This window comes from Vipera berus, assembly GCF_964194415.1.
Source record: "Vipera berus genome assembly, chromosome: 7".
Classification (NCBI taxonomy): domain Eukaryota; kingdom Metazoa; phylum Chordata; class Lepidosauria; order Squamata; family Viperidae; genus Vipera; species Vipera berus.
Genome location: NC_138209.1, coordinates 69,197,639 through 69,213,756, shown reverse-complemented (window position 1 = coordinate 69,213,756; position 16,118 = coordinate 69,197,639). Strand labels below are relative to the sequence as shown.

The 16,118-nt window shown below is 39.4% G+C and overlaps 1 protein-coding gene across 3 annotated transcripts; it reads left to right on the top strand.

The window, feature by feature from the left end:
* On the top strand, positions 1–14,436 carry TMEM165 (transmembrane protein 165). 3 transcript variants are annotated; one of them, XM_081332997.1, is made up of 6 exons: positions 1–304; positions 7,613–7,838; positions 8,624–8,799; positions 9,890–10,072; positions 11,622–11,727; positions 13,795–14,436. In XM_081332997.1, the coding sequence occupies exons 1-6, from the start codon at positions 128–130 to the stop codon at positions 13,869–13,871; spliced, it is 945 nt and encodes a 314-aa protein (XP_081189123.1). In that variant the 5' UTR covers positions 1–127; the 3' UTR covers positions 13,872–14,436. The 3 variants fall into 3 exon arrangements, with proteins under 3 accessions (XP_081189123.1, XP_081189125.1, XP_081189124.1); XM_081332998.1 differs by lacking the exon at positions 1–304 and adding an exon at positions 6,780–6,912; XM_081332999.1 differs by lacking the exon at positions 11,622–11,727 and having other exon boundaries at positions 2–304.
* Positions 14,437–16,118: the final 1,682 nt, after the last annotated feature.

The following is a 16,118-nucleotide window of genomic DNA, read 5'->3' as shown; positions in this document are numbered from 1 at the left end:
AGACGAGAGGCTGGGTTTGGTTGCACGATCGGCCCGGAGGAAGCGGCCATGGCGGCGGGGCAGCGGCCACTCACTTCCGCCCGGGGCGGCCGCTCGTGAGGGAAAACGGCCGGGCTGAGGGAGGGGAATGGCGGCGGTCCCGTGGCTCTGGCCGCTGCTCTGGCTATTGCTGGCCGCGGCCTTGGCTGCCCCCGAGCAAGAAGTCGGCGGCGAGCGAGACTTCCCACCTCACCAGGAGCAGCAGAGGCCGCCGCCGCCTCACCAGCAGCCCGGGCTGCAAGGGCCGGAGCTGCCCCGGGCTGAGGTGAGCTGAGGGAGGGCGGGCGGAGAGCGGGAGAAATTTAAATTTATGTGCCTAAGCGAGACGTTATTATTATTATTTTTTTTGCTTTATTGATTTTTTTTTAAAAAAACGTCAGTCACGTAATAATTGGGTTAACAGTGCGTTTGCTAGGTTTACGTTTATTTATTTATTTTATTTTATTTTATTGGATTTGTATACCGCCCTATTCCCGTAAGACTCAGGGCGGTTTACAGGGCAGTTAAAACCATGAATACAAAAAATTAAAAACAAATAAAACAATTAAATTAAATTCAAGCCCCAAGAGTAAATCTAAAACCCAGTTAAATTAACAACCCCACAGTCTGGACCAAACAGATGAAGAGCCAAGTTTTCAGGTCCTGGCGAAATAAAGAGAAATCATTAACGGTTGGTTCCTATCATTCACGATCCCCATATTCAAACAAATACGTTTTCTCTTTTTTCGATATTCTTTCTGGTAGGTCCCATCATCTATATTCTTAATTTTTCACTTGTTAAGATTTTCCCTTTGACCCCTATCTTTCTTCATATGTTTTTGCTAAACCCGAAAGTTTTTCCATATATTTGGGGTTTTTTTTCCCCCCCAACCAATTATACAATTTATTCCAGATTTCATAATAAATCTGTTTGAGTTCTAAACGTCAACCTGGCCATTTCAGCACAGGATGAAATTTCATTTATTCCCTCTTCTTCTGAGGGTGTCTCCTTATCTTTCCATCTCCATTAGACAATTTATTCCAGATTTCATAATGGTTTCACTCTTATCCTGGAGTTCTAACGTTAACCTGTCCATTTCAGCACAGGATAAAATTTGATTTATTCCCTCTTCTTCTGAGGGTGTCTCCTTATCTTTCCATCTCCGTTAGACAATTTATTCCAGATTTCATAATTGTTTCACTCTTATCCTTGAGTCTAACATTAACCTGTCCATTTCAGCACAGGATAAAATTTGATTTATTCCCTCTTCTTCTGAAGGTGTCTCCTTATCTTTCCATCTCTGTGCAAAGACTAATCTTGCGGCTGTTAGCATGTGTAACAATAGGTATAGGGAATCCTTTATTGTATTTGTCCTCGGTAATGCCCAACAGAAAGAGTTCTGGCTTTAACTCGATATTCTGCATTAGTGTCTCTTCTAGCCACTGCTTTATCAAATGCCAACATTTTGGTGCTTTTGAGCATTTCTCGCCAGATTTGTTAAGTGAATCCCTGCAGTTGTTAAATGGGTGACAGGGTGGTTAAGTGTGAACCTGCTCTCCCCACTGACTGCTTGTCAGAAGGTCACAAGAGGGGATCAACATAACCCCGGGACACTGCAACCTTTATAAATATGTTAACCAGCTGTCAAGCATCTGAATGTAAATCACATGACCGTGGGGATGCTGCGATGCTCGTACGTGTGAAAAATGGTCCTATGGTAAGTCAAGGGCTACCTGAACACACTTTTTTCCCGCTCCACAAGTTTACTCTGCCGAGTTCTGTTTTCCCTTTGGTTGCACAGGTAGTCCTGGACTTACAACAGTTTAGTTTCTTTACTGACCGTTCCAAGTTACAGCATCCCTGAAAATGACGTGATTGTTTTTCACGCAACCGTCGCAGCATCCCCATGGTCGCCTGATCAAAATTCGGGTGCTTGGCAACTGACTCACATTTATGACGGTTGCAGCGGCCCAGGATCATTGATCCCCTTTTGCGACCTTCTGAACAGCAAAGTTAATGAGGAAGACGGGCTCGTTTTAGTCACTTGAACAATCGTGACGATTAAACAGCTGTGGCAAGAAAGGTTGTTAAAGGGGGCGAAGCTCACTTAACAAATGTTTCGCTTAGCAACGGAAATTTTGGGCTCAGTTGTCACAAGTCGACTAACTGTAATGGCCACATTTCATTTACTTAAAAGTCTCACCTCGTAGAAATCGTAGACACTGCAAAGAAGAGAGTCCTGTTGGATCTCGGAAAGGGGAGAAAAATCAGAAATCTGGTAGTGTATCCAACCAACAGCATTTTATTAAAAAGCCTCAGCTTTCCTGAGCTGTAAGCTCGCTACATGCTTAGCTCGTTTTAGTAATAATAAACCTTTATTTTAGTAATAATAAACCTTTATTGTCAAACTACAACATGTGTACATTGAGACTAGCTGAGCCTCCCCCCGTGCTCTCTCCCCCCAACACACAGTGACAACAAACCCTCCATCCTACCACACCATGTGAACCAACTACACCACACACCGGCCTCCCAAGTCAATTCTGCATAAGATTATGTCCCATTTAAAAGCCTAACAGCCCACGGATAAAAGCTATTTTTCAGCCTGTTGGTACGGCTGGCTATATTCCTATATCTCCTACCGGATGGTAGGAGAGTAAAGAGATACCGTCCAGGGTGTGAGTCATCCCTGAGAATCTTCCTCACTCTTCCAAGGCAGCGGGCCCTGGCGAGGTCATCCAGTGGTGTCAGGGAACAGCCTACAATGTCTTGTGCTGTGCTCACCACCCTCTGTAATACTTTCCTGTCATACTCATCTGATCAATGTGCTATTGGAGAGCTGCAGACAACAGTAGTATTAGTAATTTATGGTTCACGTCTTCCTAAAACAACTCCTTAAAAAAAATTTTTTTACACCTTTTCTATTGGAAGAACGTGATACAGTCCCGCTAGGTTACAGTTACACAATCTACTATGTAACTTGCCGTTATTACTTTAATTAGGTTGATTTGGAAATAGTGATGTTGGCAGATTGCACAGTCAGGTTAGCTCACATGTTAGAGATCATAGTGACCTTTCAGCAAGATCTTTTCAAGGTCTTGAAAAGTAACTACATTTTGGTGATTTGATTTGATTGTTGCAATTTGATAATGACAGTTCAAATCGTGTTGCAACAGAATGTGTTTTTTTTCCAAGTTAGGGTTAGAAAGTCTTGAACCTGCATGATAAGTTTCTGAGTGTGAAATAACAATAATTTGTCATTTTATGAATATGCCAGCCCGTTAGTGTAACCCAGGGCTCTTCAAACATGTCCCTTTTATGACTTGTGGACTTCAACTCCCGTATATCTAATTGTTTTGCTAAACAGGCTATAAATATACTGTTATGTATCAATTTTCTAATTCTTTCAATTGTGCTGAATTAAGCATCTTGTCATAATGCCTACATAGTGTTAATTGTTCAGCACTTCTTAGAACCCAATTTTGTATTCATAGTCAGATAGAAAACCTTTCTGTTCATTCTTGCATTCTTTAGTCAGAGATATTATGAGAAGTTCTAAACTATAAAAAAGTGACTACCCTCATATATCCTTGCTATAAATTATAAGTTGAGATTTACTATTACTTAAACAAATAACAAATTTTAATTTTAATATTGACTAGATAACCTATGACTCCTTGGCTTATCATTTCAGAGGTATTTCCTTACCAGATGCCTTCAACAATGGCAGAGCTTGTAATGTAATTGAAAAGTTCTTAAAAATTGGGGGACATGTTCAGAGATGCATCCACCTTAAAAGTAGCCAAGTAGAATTGTACAGCACAGACATCAAGAGTTGACCATAGGAAATATTTTATTACATTTTGTTTTGTCATAAAATACTTTATGATAATTGTTACCTTATAAACTGGTCTATAAAACTTGCCAAATTTCGGTTCCATGGGAGTCAAGGGTCCCAGACACATTCTGTAAATTCGCCCATTTGAGATATCTTGGTTGGAAAAGTTTTGCCCTATAATGGACCAAAAAAAAATACTGATTTTTTAGTCCCAGGATAATTTTTGTCTTCAAAAATAAAATGTGATTTGAAGTTTCATGCACTTTCATCCACAAGCTAGTATTTCATGATACTCCAGTTCTTCACCTTTACTGTTTGTTGACAAAGAGCAGACAAGGTGAAACATGTTGGATATATTTGTGTGATAAAATCAGCCTTTATTCCTGAATTGCTACAGCACCTGGTTGGAAAGATTTGAGACAAACAAGAACTAGCTTTCTTTGTGATCTAGCACAATATAACTATGTTTTTAATAAAAGAAAAACACTTAGATCAGGGGTGTCAAACTGCCGGACCGCGGGCTGGATGCAACATCCGGAAGCCACGTCCACCCCATTGCCGGAATGGCAAAGCCGTCCCGATACGTTGCGCGACGTCACGTGACGTCACGAGTTTGACATGTCTGACTTAGATTGTACAACTGCAAAAACCTATTTCACTTATTAAAAGTAGAACTTGCAGCTACTTTACTTTTCTTAGAATTTATTTCTAGAATAGTATTCTAGAAACTGGTGTTTTCTAGAATAATATTCTAAAAATACAATAGAATTGTAATCTCTGTGTTAGGATATGTCTTTAGCAGATATGCTCAAAAAGAACATTCAGGTAGCCCTCAGCTTACGACCATTTGTTTAGTGAACGTTCAAAATTAAAGTGGCACTGAAAAAAGTGACTTACGACCATTTTCCACAGTACCCTTGCAGCATCCCCATGGTCACGTGATCAAAATTCGGACACTTGTCAAATGGCATGTATTTATGACGGTTTCAGTGTCCTGGGGTCATGTCATCATTTTTTGCGATCTTCTGAGAAACAAAGTCAATGGGGAAGACAAATTCACTTAACAACCTTGTTAGTAACGCAACAACTGCATTGATGTACGTAATAGCTGTGGCAAGAAAGGTTGTGGCCAAAACTCACTTAACAACTGTCTTGCTTAGCAGTGGAAATTTTGGGCTCAATCGTGGTCATAAGTCAAGGACTATCTGTATACACTACCTTTAAGCAATGAAATGATAAAATAATTCGTAATTAGAAGGTCAGCAGATAGAAAAATAGTAGTATATTGAACTCAGTTCTGGTGACAGTTTAGAAACGATTTTGCATTAGAATTCCAGGTATCTGGGAAGAGTATTTGGCTTGAAATCCAAAGATCATTCTATTCATTCATTGGTCCAGTCTGCCATTGCTCTTTTTGAAGCAGTGTCTGGGAAAATGTGTTTTTGATTGGGGGATTTTATTTTATTTATTTATTATATTTATATACCGCCCTTTCCCGAAGGACTCAGGGCAGTTTACAGGGTGATTAAAACAAAAAATACAAAAGTTAAAAACAGTTAAAAAAATTATATCCGTCCCTGAACAAATAAAACCCCAGTTAAAATTAAAATTAAAATTAAAATTCTCAGATTTGACTGTGAAGCTTCTTTAAGGAGATACATCGAACGCCACTTGCTTAGTTCTCTTTATTTAAACAAGTTCATTTTATCAAACTGCTTTTTTGAAACCTTTACTGTCTTTCTTATATTCATTTGTGAAATTTTATATTTGATCTTTTATGCATTTGTAAAAAATAATGTTGCTTGTTATGGATGTTAATATTGTATTGTCACAAATCAAGTATTGTCTAGGACAGGTGATCATAATATTATAACAGCTAGAAATGGCCATTTAAGGCATATAAGTCCTGATCAGTATAGTACTGAAATTAAAGTCAATCTTGGCATATAGTTCCACTGATGAACTACTCTTACTGCTAGGAATTTTGTTTCTTGATTAAGTCCTGTATTTTGAGACAATATAGTTTGAAGAAATTCTGTGTGACATAGACTCAAGAACCTGAAAACAACTATTGTATTTGCTTTATGTATTTTTTTTGTCAAGACTACATATAGTTAATTCCTTCGAATATACCATCTTAATAAGGTATAGTTAATATGATGAATTAAAGATAAGTAGAAAATTGTTGGAGTGACTATAATTTATCGTTGAAGAAATGCAGATAAATGACAGCTATGGGCAAAGTGCCATAACAATAAAATGAAAAATAGAATGCCAATGAGTCAACATCTAAAGTTCAAATCATTTGCATATTTTTGTTTCAGCAGGGATAAATAAAAACCTCGATGAAACAGTTTGTGTTAAATACGCAGGAGAATATGTGATCATGAGATGATCATTTTATATTATGTTAAATTTGTATGCTTGCTTGCCTGACACTCTCCGCGACTTCGAGCAGCACACAGGTTTGTGCTTAGAGAAGTCTTAAAACACAAAACAACATTGTAAGAAGTACTCTTAAGTTTGTGGTTTCTAAGAGTTGATGATACCAACTTGAGGCTTATAATAAAACTTTCTAAATTTAAAGGTAGCCATTACTCAGATACCGTATATACTTGCGCATGAGCGCATCCACGGATAAAGTGACCCTCAAATTTTTAACAAAAGCACCATGAGAAAAACGTGCCACCTGTGGATATGTACTTTACCTGGGGGCTGCCCCTAACGTGCATTCGGAAGCTACATTTGGTGCAGAAAGTAGCAATCTGGGCGGTCTTTGGGCTCCGCATATTTCGCTGCTGCTCCGTGAGCCATATTGGCTGCTGTTTCGCTTCTGGGTGGAATTTGAGGTGTTGGTTATTACTTCCAGAGCCCCGTATGGGCTGGTCCAGTCTACTGGAGGAACTGTCACACCTCATCGGGATTGGCCGATCCCACCTGTTCTGGTAGAGCAGGCATGCTGAGAACCCGTTCAGCTGAGAAATTCTGGCAGACAGGCTCCAGGAGAAGAATCTTCTCTGCCATGGCCCCTGCCCTTTGGACCATACCCTCTGAGGTGGGATCCGCATTGACCCCCCTGACTGTCCTTAAGGGCCTGAAGACCAGACTTTGCCAGCAGGCCTAAGGTGCCAATGGTTGTGTGTGTGTGTGTGTTTGTGTGTGTGTGTATCATTCTGATGTGGTTAGAAGATTAAGAGACGACCCTATCTCCCCCCTGTGGTCTTCGTACTTTCTCCCCCCTTTTAATGGTTTAATAAAGAAATTATAATTTTTTAAATCTAAATTTTAACTGTGATTATCACAGTCTTGTCTTTTTAGTGTTTTTGGTTTTAATGTTTTATCAGCTGGCCAAAGTTGTCTCCAGATGAGATGGGTGGCATATAAAACCAATAAATAACATAACATAAAAAATAAAATAACACAAAATCAAATAAAAGCTTTCCCATATGGTATTTTGACATTCTGCTGATCCACGGATGTACGTATAAATGAGTGTATACAGAAAATACGGGTGCTTTAAGGAAGTATTGTATATATTCTCAGATGAGTCCATCCCCATATAAGCTGAACTGGGGGAACCAGTTTTATATTTGGGCACTTAAACCTCTTGGCTTACACCTGGTAAGTAAAGAATTTGTAGGGCCCTTTTAGACGCTCTCCAATGGATTGCATTTTTCTTATGTGTTGGCGTGATAAGGAACTGATTTCCTTAGAACTGAAACTTGGAATGAAGAACATGTTATTTTTCTTTTCAGAAAGGACCTACCCTTCTTGTTCCCGTCCATTCTGTTAGCGAAGATTCTTCAGATAAAACTAACCTAGGATTTATCCATGCATTTGTGGCTGCAATTTCTGTCATCATCGTTTCAGAACTGGGCGATAAAACTTTCTTCATTGCTGCTATTATGGCAATGCGTTACAATCGCTTAACAGTGTTGGCTGGTGCAATGCTGGCCTTAGGGCTGATGACGTGTCTATCTGGTTAGTGCTTTGTCTTCTATTTCCTGGTCTGAAAACGTTGGTATAATGTAATGTATGTGGGAGAGAATAGGGATATGTGAAACATTTCAGTTGTGAAAACGTCCGGTTTAAACTAGGTTGTTTAATTTTATCAGAAGTGGCCCAGCGCCATTCTGACTTGATCGGAAGCGTTGGAACACTTTTGTTTTGAATTTGAAATATTTTGCATTTCTTTAGGGGAGCCCCTTCTGACAATAGAAAATCACTGGAGCCCACACTTTTTTAGCGATAAAATCTTGAAGGCTTTGAATAGCTATGTGGCTTTTGGGGTTTTTTTTAGATTTGCTTTAATTGTCTTCTTTTTACTTGTACGTCACGTAAAGTCTGTATCATTTGAGCAATCTAAAAAATTTATGCAATAAAAAACCTACCCTCCCTATGGCCTATTCATAGAGTTATTGTAAATTGGGATTACTGCAAAATATCATGTAGGAATATTTTGACTATTATAAAGAGCCAAAATTCTTGTAATTTTGTCTTAATTTTTATAAAGTGATTTTTTTTCTTGGAAAAAATTATCTGGATTTCAGCTAGGTAGAAATGTGGGAAATAATATTGTATATTAATGTTATATTACTGCATTATTTGGGACATAATATTGTATGTAACAATATAGTAATGTACATTAATTCCAAGGGATTAATTAATATATAAGGACTTCCTGAATTTAAAACATTGCTTAGACAGTAGAAATAAACCAAGTCTGCTTCATGGAAAACCTAAACTATTTGCTTTTCTGTTTTTAGTTTTATTTGGTTATGCTACCACAGTAATTCCCAGAATATATACCTACTATGTGTCAACAGCGCTCTTTGCAATTTTTGGCATCCGAATGCTTCGAGAAGGCTTGAAAATGAGCGCAGATGAAGGTCAGGAAGAATTAGAGGAAGTTCAAGCAGAACTCAAAAAGAAAGATGAAGAAGTAAGTTAAAGTTTATAGCAATCTTTCCCAACTTTGGCGATTTTAAGATTCCTGGACTTCAACTCCCAGAATTCCCAAGCAGCATGCTTGGTTAGGTTGTTATTTGGTTAGTGCTTCTAAAATGATATTCTTAACAAGGACCTGTTTAATACTTAATGATATTAAGGCCGTGCAAAGAGCCAGATTGAAAAAGGAAAGATAAGTCAAAGGGCACCAATTCACTACTACCTCCTTAAAATCAAATGTGCATTGTGCCATGTTGGTCCAGAAAAAAAAAATCCCTACCAACAAATGAAACAAATCCCTACCAACATATGAAATTCTGGTTTCCTTGCACATTTGGAATCCCTTTTTCTCCCTTGAATCCAAATTGCTGCATAGGATCACTAAATCAAGGATGGGAAATGAATTACCAGATACCACTGAGTTACAACTCCAAGCACCCCTAGGTATCTAAACTAGTGCCAGGAGTTATTGGATCCTGTGGTTAGGTAACTTCAGGAGACCCACATATTTTTCCTCATAGGATTACCTGGATGGATGTCCAAAATTAGCAGTGGATCAGACTTATTAAGACACCCATTTATGGACATTTTTGTTAGTATTTTTTTATTGTCGATATGTGCCAATCTGTTACCATAAGATTCGATATGATATATTATTACTATAATGTTGTAGCAGTTCAGTGTCAGAATTGTTTCCATTTGTGATTTATTTCTGAAATCAGAATGGTAGACCAGAATTGCCATTCCATTTTAAAATCAGATTACCCCTTCCTTTGTAATCTTTGAATATTCTGTTTCCAACCAAGGATTGATTACAAAGGGAGAAATCTTTGTAGCCCGCAAAAACCTCAGGATGCAGCCACAGTTGCAAACCTAGATTAGTTGCAGCAACTGTCTGATTCCTGCGTTAATCACTCTTTGCGATGGAAGTATTAATTATTTAATTGGTAGTTTGTACCAATTTAGATTGGTACATTTTGCAGATTTACATGTTAAGTCTGATCACTGCCGTACATCGCTGGTGTTCAGTCTTTGGATCTGACTCTAGTTCCCCAAGTTTTCTAACAGCTGCTTCTTTTTCCTAGTTCCAGAGAATGAAACTCTTAAATGGGCCTGGAGATCTGGAAGCGGGTACGGGCCCTGCAATACCTCAGAAGAAGTGTCTGCATTTCATTTCTCCATTTTTTGTGCAAGCATTCACTTTAACATTCCTAGCTGAATGGGGTGACCGTTCTCAGTTGACCACCATCGTTCTGGCCGCAAGAGAGGTGAGATAATTGTATAAGAAATGATCAGAAGTTACAACAAAATGCTCAGGGACTAATTAAGTTATAGATAGATTGATATTTGAGCCTGAAGCAGGATAACAAATCATTTTCCCTCGGGACCTGTCCATTTTAAAAGGCATAGATACAATGCATGCTCCATGCAATGCACTCAATATAGTTGGCGTATCTGAGAAAGGATGTTCACTTGCTTATGTCTGGGCAGAGAAGTGATGGGACCTGCAGTCACGAGACTGCTTTAAAGCAGGGCTTTTCAACCTTTTCACCCATTGTACCACTTTTAGGATATGGCAACATCCGAGTACCACCAGTCGCCTGGTAAGGTGTCAAAAACTTGATGACCAAAAAAAAAGGAAAAAAGTGATGAAGTACAGGTAGTCCTCGACTTACAACAATTCACTTAGTGACTGTTCGAAGTTACAATGGCACTGAAAAAAGTGCCCCCCAAGCCACAGCCAAGCAAGACACCTGCCTGCCCACCCGGCCGCGCTCTTCCTCCTGTCCAAGATTTTCATTGTTGTGAGCATTTCTGTTGAGGATTGGCAGTGGGGTTGGGGTGTGTTTGGTTTTTATATCCCCCATCTGCTGGGTGGTTGCTTTGGTCACTTCACATGACCCTTGAACACTGTGACTGTCATAAATATGAATCAGTTGCCAAGCATCTGAATGTAAATCACAAGACCCTGGAGATGCTGCAACATTCCAGCTGATCGGTGCTTCTTCTGGGCTCAGCAGAAGTGCCAGGATCAGTGCCGAGCTCCAGCTGGAGCCTGGTACTGATCCTGGCGCTTCCGCTGAGCCCTGACAGCCCCAAAGAAGCACCGATCCTGGCGCTTCCGCTGAGCCCTGACAGCCCTGCCGCTCCAGCCGTCTCTCGCTCAGGCTTGTGCAATGCTGCCACCAGTTCAGCTCATTCCCCTCCTCCGCTACCACTTTTCTAGGATGGTCGCGTACCATGGGTGGTACCCGTACCACTGGTTGAAAAGCCCTGCTTTAGAGACCCATGTTGTTTTGATTTAATATTACGTATGTCAAATTGTTGCTTCCATGGAAGTTCCCATGCACAGTGGCATGGTGATGAATTGGGCCGAGGAGCAACTGTAATTCCATTTACATAGTAACCTCTGAAGATCTGGAAGTACATGTCTTGGTGTGTAATTAGTTGAGTTTCTTTGGTTGAACGTTCACACGTTTTTAATTCATTGCACTTTTATTCTCTCCAATTGGTTAAGGCATATTAAGGGGGGGAAATATGGTTTCCCTCCCGGTGCTGAGGTTAGCGTTTAAAACTGAGTAGCATTTTTTGTTTCTAGTTTTCTCATTTTTTAAAAAGTGGTTGTGGTACTTTCGGTTATCCCAGGAACGACGCTCCGGTGCATTCTCTCTGGCCATTAACTCAGGCTGGACGTGGCTGACGGCATTCTCTGTGTGGTTTTTATCTGTTTGTGGCCTTTGAAAGTATTAATGGACCCTTTGTAAGCAACTGCAGTAAAAGAAAAATCTGTGGCTTTTCAAATGCTTTTTTTCACAGAACCCCTATGGTGTGGCAGTGGGTGGAACAGTTGGGCATAGTTTGTGTACTGGCTTAGCCGTGATTGGAGGAAGAATGATAGCACAAAAAATCTCAGTTCGGACTGGTAAGTTCTTGGCAGGAAAAGAAAGCCTTCAAGTTGCAAAAGGGAAAATGAGATGTTTTCTAACCAAGAAGAGTGTCAAGTTTCCCGACGTATGAGCTTTTCAAGTGACTCTTGAGGCATTGTTTACCTGAAAAGTCCTTTATTTAGCCTAATACACCGGCAAATGCTTGCTCGAAGGAAGCTGGAATCTGAAATCTCCGCCCCCTTGCACAATATATTAAACACAAGTCTCCACCTTTCTATTTTTGTCGTGAATCACATTCTCCAATTAATTTGAAGAATCAGTTTCTCTTCCGTTAGACAACCCACCAAGTTCTTATCTTCTTTTTTCCTCCGACGGGCCTTGAGGTACAATCTTCCTCCTCCCAGCCATAATCCTAGGTCTTAAAGCAATACACCAGTTTAACATATGAAATAGCTGCTTCTTCCATCTCTTGTCAAGCAAGAACATTCGACTTCAGCAGCATTGACAAAGCGATTAAAAAGCCAGTTTGGTCTAGCGATGAAGGCGCCAGGCTTCAAAGCAGGAGAGTGTGACCTCTGATCCCTCCTTGGGCACGAAAGTCATCTGGATGGCTTTGGGCCAGTCACACTCAGCCTAACTAGCCTCACAGGCTTGTCGTTGTGGGGGAAATGGGAGGAAGGAGCGTTGGATATGAGTTTACTTATAAAATTAATCAAAGGGACCGCCTGGAAGCATTTTAAACTAAATTGATAGAAATTCCTGCCCCAGTTACTGTGACAAGTCAAGGACTATGTCAACGCTGCAAACATTGGATGTTTTTGCTCTGACAGTACAAGAGACAGCCTTCTTCTTTTAAACTGTGTGCTCTGATTAAAATGAAGGCTAACCCAGTATGGCGCGCTACAGATAGGAAGTGAAACGTGGCAGGTTAAACTACTTGTAGAACGTGATTGATGACGTGCAGTTAAGGGAGGGATTTGTGTATGATACGATTGTGTTCAGGCGAACTCAGATTCTGGCATCCATCCATGAGTGTCGATGCTTCGTTCTCATTATTATAGACTTTTAAGAAAAACAAGGCCTGAATGTTCTTTGATCTGTCGGAACCATGACAGACTATCTATAATGATACACTTTTAGCCTCCCTCTTTCCTCTGGAAAGATTAATATCACTGGCAATTCTGATCCATGGGACATAAACACCTGCTCACATGCTTCGGTTTAGGCATGCCCAAAGTGGCCAATGCATTAAAACCGAGCCACGTCTTACTGTTTTGTTTTTACTTAGTGGATAATTGGTTTAATAAAAGTGAAATTGGTCAAATCTGTCCATTTGCTATATGCTTTTTACGTTCATGCTGGTTATTTAGAATGGGAGTTGCTTAGATGGGGCGGGGAATTGTCTTTAATCAAACTGGCCATTCAGTGTGAACAGGCCTGAGCAAATACAGACCCATAATTGGTCACGAAACGTCCTATACTATAGTCTAATTTCCCAGTTGGTTCAAAATCAGTTTTTCAAATTTATTTGCTGAAAATGTTTTATTATTTAGTCTTTCCTGGCAGGAGTATAGAGCAGGCAAAAATGTCTTCCCCCCCCCATTTATTAATTGGTTGAAATTATACAACCACCCATATCACACACATGACTGGGTGGCTTACAGGATTAAAACACACACACACACACACAAACGCAAAAATAACCAGAATCATAACAAAAGACAAAACTTTAAAACTATAAAAGCAATTAAAACATTTAAAAAAAACATGAATGGAAAAAGTACATGTTTCCTCTGAAACTCCTCCAAAGAGATGAGGTCTTTTGTGGTTCAAATTTTGCCGAATTGCCCAAAAGTCATTTGATGTGGGTTATTTCTTACAGTATATAAACGCTAACTAAGCTTGCTATTTGTAACTTCTCGACTCTGACCATGTTGCAAATATATAGGATGAGTATCTTCATTGATTCGATGCCGGTAAGAAGTAGAAGCATGAAAGTAAATTCATAAATACAAAAAAAAAAGCCTTGTGAAATTTTGTCTTTTTATTAGGGTCTAACCACTCTGTCATTCCCCCCCCTTTTTTTTCTTTTCTTTTTACAGTGACAATCATAGGAGGCATTGTTTTCTTAGCATTCGCGTTCTCTGCACTATTTATAAGCCCAGGTGTTGGATTTTAGCAGGAGTATTTTTTCCCCCTTTTCCTTGGAATACAAGAATTAGAACCAGTGACTGCAATTTGGCTTCCTGTATATAATGTACAGCTACTTATTCAAACAAGCACTTGAAGGTGGGATGCTGTAATTTTTATAGTAACAATTAGTTTGATATGTTTTGTAGATACAGTCTCTGCTGGACAATAACATGATCTATATATTTGGGATATGAATAATGTACATTTGCTTACTTTACCGGCTCAGATAACCTGAAGTTCAGCTCCTGAAATTTTGCGGAGTTATTTTACTGGCAGATGTCCAAAAAAACACTGCTTGACAACCCCCTTTGATTTTATTTCTCAAATACATGGTTCCACAATCAGAAATGGAAGAGCTTTGCCAACAATTAAGTCATCTACTCAAAACAATGAACGTGTGGACTTGTGGAAAAATCAGGATACTTTGATACAGAACGTGCTAATTCAGAAACGGTCTCAAAATACACAATCCATCTAGATATTTACAGATCAGTTTTTGTATTTTACTGAACATTTGATGCATTTTCAGATTAAAATATTCTTAAAAGCGATCATTGTTTTCTTTTTTAGCAAATAAGATAATATGGGAGAGCATGGGTAACAACTAGGCATCTCCTATTACAGAATTGCAATTAAAATGAGTTCCGGTTTCATTCAGAGGGAAATAATGTGTATTGTTCAATATTTTATATTTTTAGTGGTTGCGCCCATTTCTTTTTACTCCAGTACCTTTGATGGACAAATATTTCATTGATTGCTGTTGTTTTTAATTTTAAGTCATGCTGCTTGTCAGTTATTGAAAACAATAATTTGACATTGATTCAGTTGCCATGCGTTGTTCTAAGCTGTGCCATGATTTCGCTTTAGTACCCTGTGTGGACTCAGCCATTTGGTACATAAGCTCTGGTCTTTAACTTGGTGTTATGCAAACCCAGTTAGATGTAATATTTAACAAATTGTTGGCTTAATGTAAACAGAGGATCTAGCCATCGTATCTCAGACACCAAGTTATGCTGCTAAATACGTTTTACATAAAGTATGGCATTGCAGCAATATGAGGCAACCTCTTCCCAAATTAAAGCTTTATTCCTAGTCAAACTAATACTGCAATATGAAGGCTGAGATAAGTTTGATCAAGTGGGAGAGTTCCAGACTCTCCTTTTTGTCCCTATGATGGGTTGTTGTTTTTTACCATGATCTAGAAATTCAGAAGCCATCCAAAGGAACCTGCGGTCCAAACCATTTCCCATGTTTATATTATGTGCCTGGTCTAGGAGAGAAATTAGATCAAGCTATTTGCTGGTCTAAAGCAATATCTTCCCATTTCTTGGAATGGACTTAGTTTCTTGAAAATAGTGAGTTCAGTTAACGCTGTACTTATTTTTGGTCTATCAGCAGGAATTTGGATTTGCCAATTGCTGTCACTGAGCTATATATTTGTCCATTTTGTAGCCAAAAGGGGAAAAAAAAGAAAGAAAAAGAATCCAGTTTGTAAAAGATGGGTATCAAGCTGGAAAGATTGCTTTAAAATAAACTCTTGTAAAGATGTTCTTTTTTACTGCTTTTATTATTATTATTTTATCTTTCCCAAGTGTGAGATTCTTGCAGTTAAGCTTACAGGTATAATTTGTGGATGATTTTTTAAAGAGGGGCTGACCTTCCTGGAGTAATAATCTGGTTTTTCACTGTTTTCCAGTATAAGTGCTATTCCTGAAAGAGGGGGGGGAAAAACCCCACTGTTTTTCAGGAGTTTAATCTTTTTTTATTGTCATTTTCCTGAGACTTTAAAAGCATTCTTCTGTCTGATGGCCTTCCCTACCGTGCAAACATGCCTCGTGCAGTGGTATTTGCTTCTGCGTCTGTATGTCACTATTTGTAGATCATCCCTTCCACGGGCTCTTCAATCTTTCCCCCCTTAAAGCTGACAGCATCTAGTGGAGTTGCAAAGTGTGTAAAACCTGAGGCCCACTCCACTGATATTATAGTCAGATGACCTGCACGCTCCCGCTGACTTGGGACAGTGAAGCCTACAGTCATGGGAGGAAAAGTACCAGCTGAGGCTCCTTTAATGACTACCTGGTGCTTTTTTTTTTTTTTTGCTGGTGATAACAGCTTGGTGCCATAGAGTCAACAGACTGTTCAGCACCCGGTACACGTGGGCAGATTGCATGCTTTTCTTGTCCCTTCACAGGACACATTTTCACGCTCCGCCTTTTGGTCTCAGCCCTTATTC

Coding starts and splice junctions, on each gene's coding strand:
- TMEM165 (XM_081332997.1), top strand. CDS start 128: ATGGCGGCGGTCCCGTGGCTCTGGCCGCTGCTCTGGCTATTGCTGGCC. Junction 7,839..8,623: donor GCTGATGACGTGTCTATCTG/GTTAGTGCTTTG, acceptor TTCTGTTTTTAG/TTTTATTTGGTTATGCTACC. Junction 8,800..9,889: donor TCAAAAAGAAAGATGAAGAA/GTAAGTTAAAGT, acceptor TCTTTTTCCTAG/TTCCAGAGAATGAAACTCTT.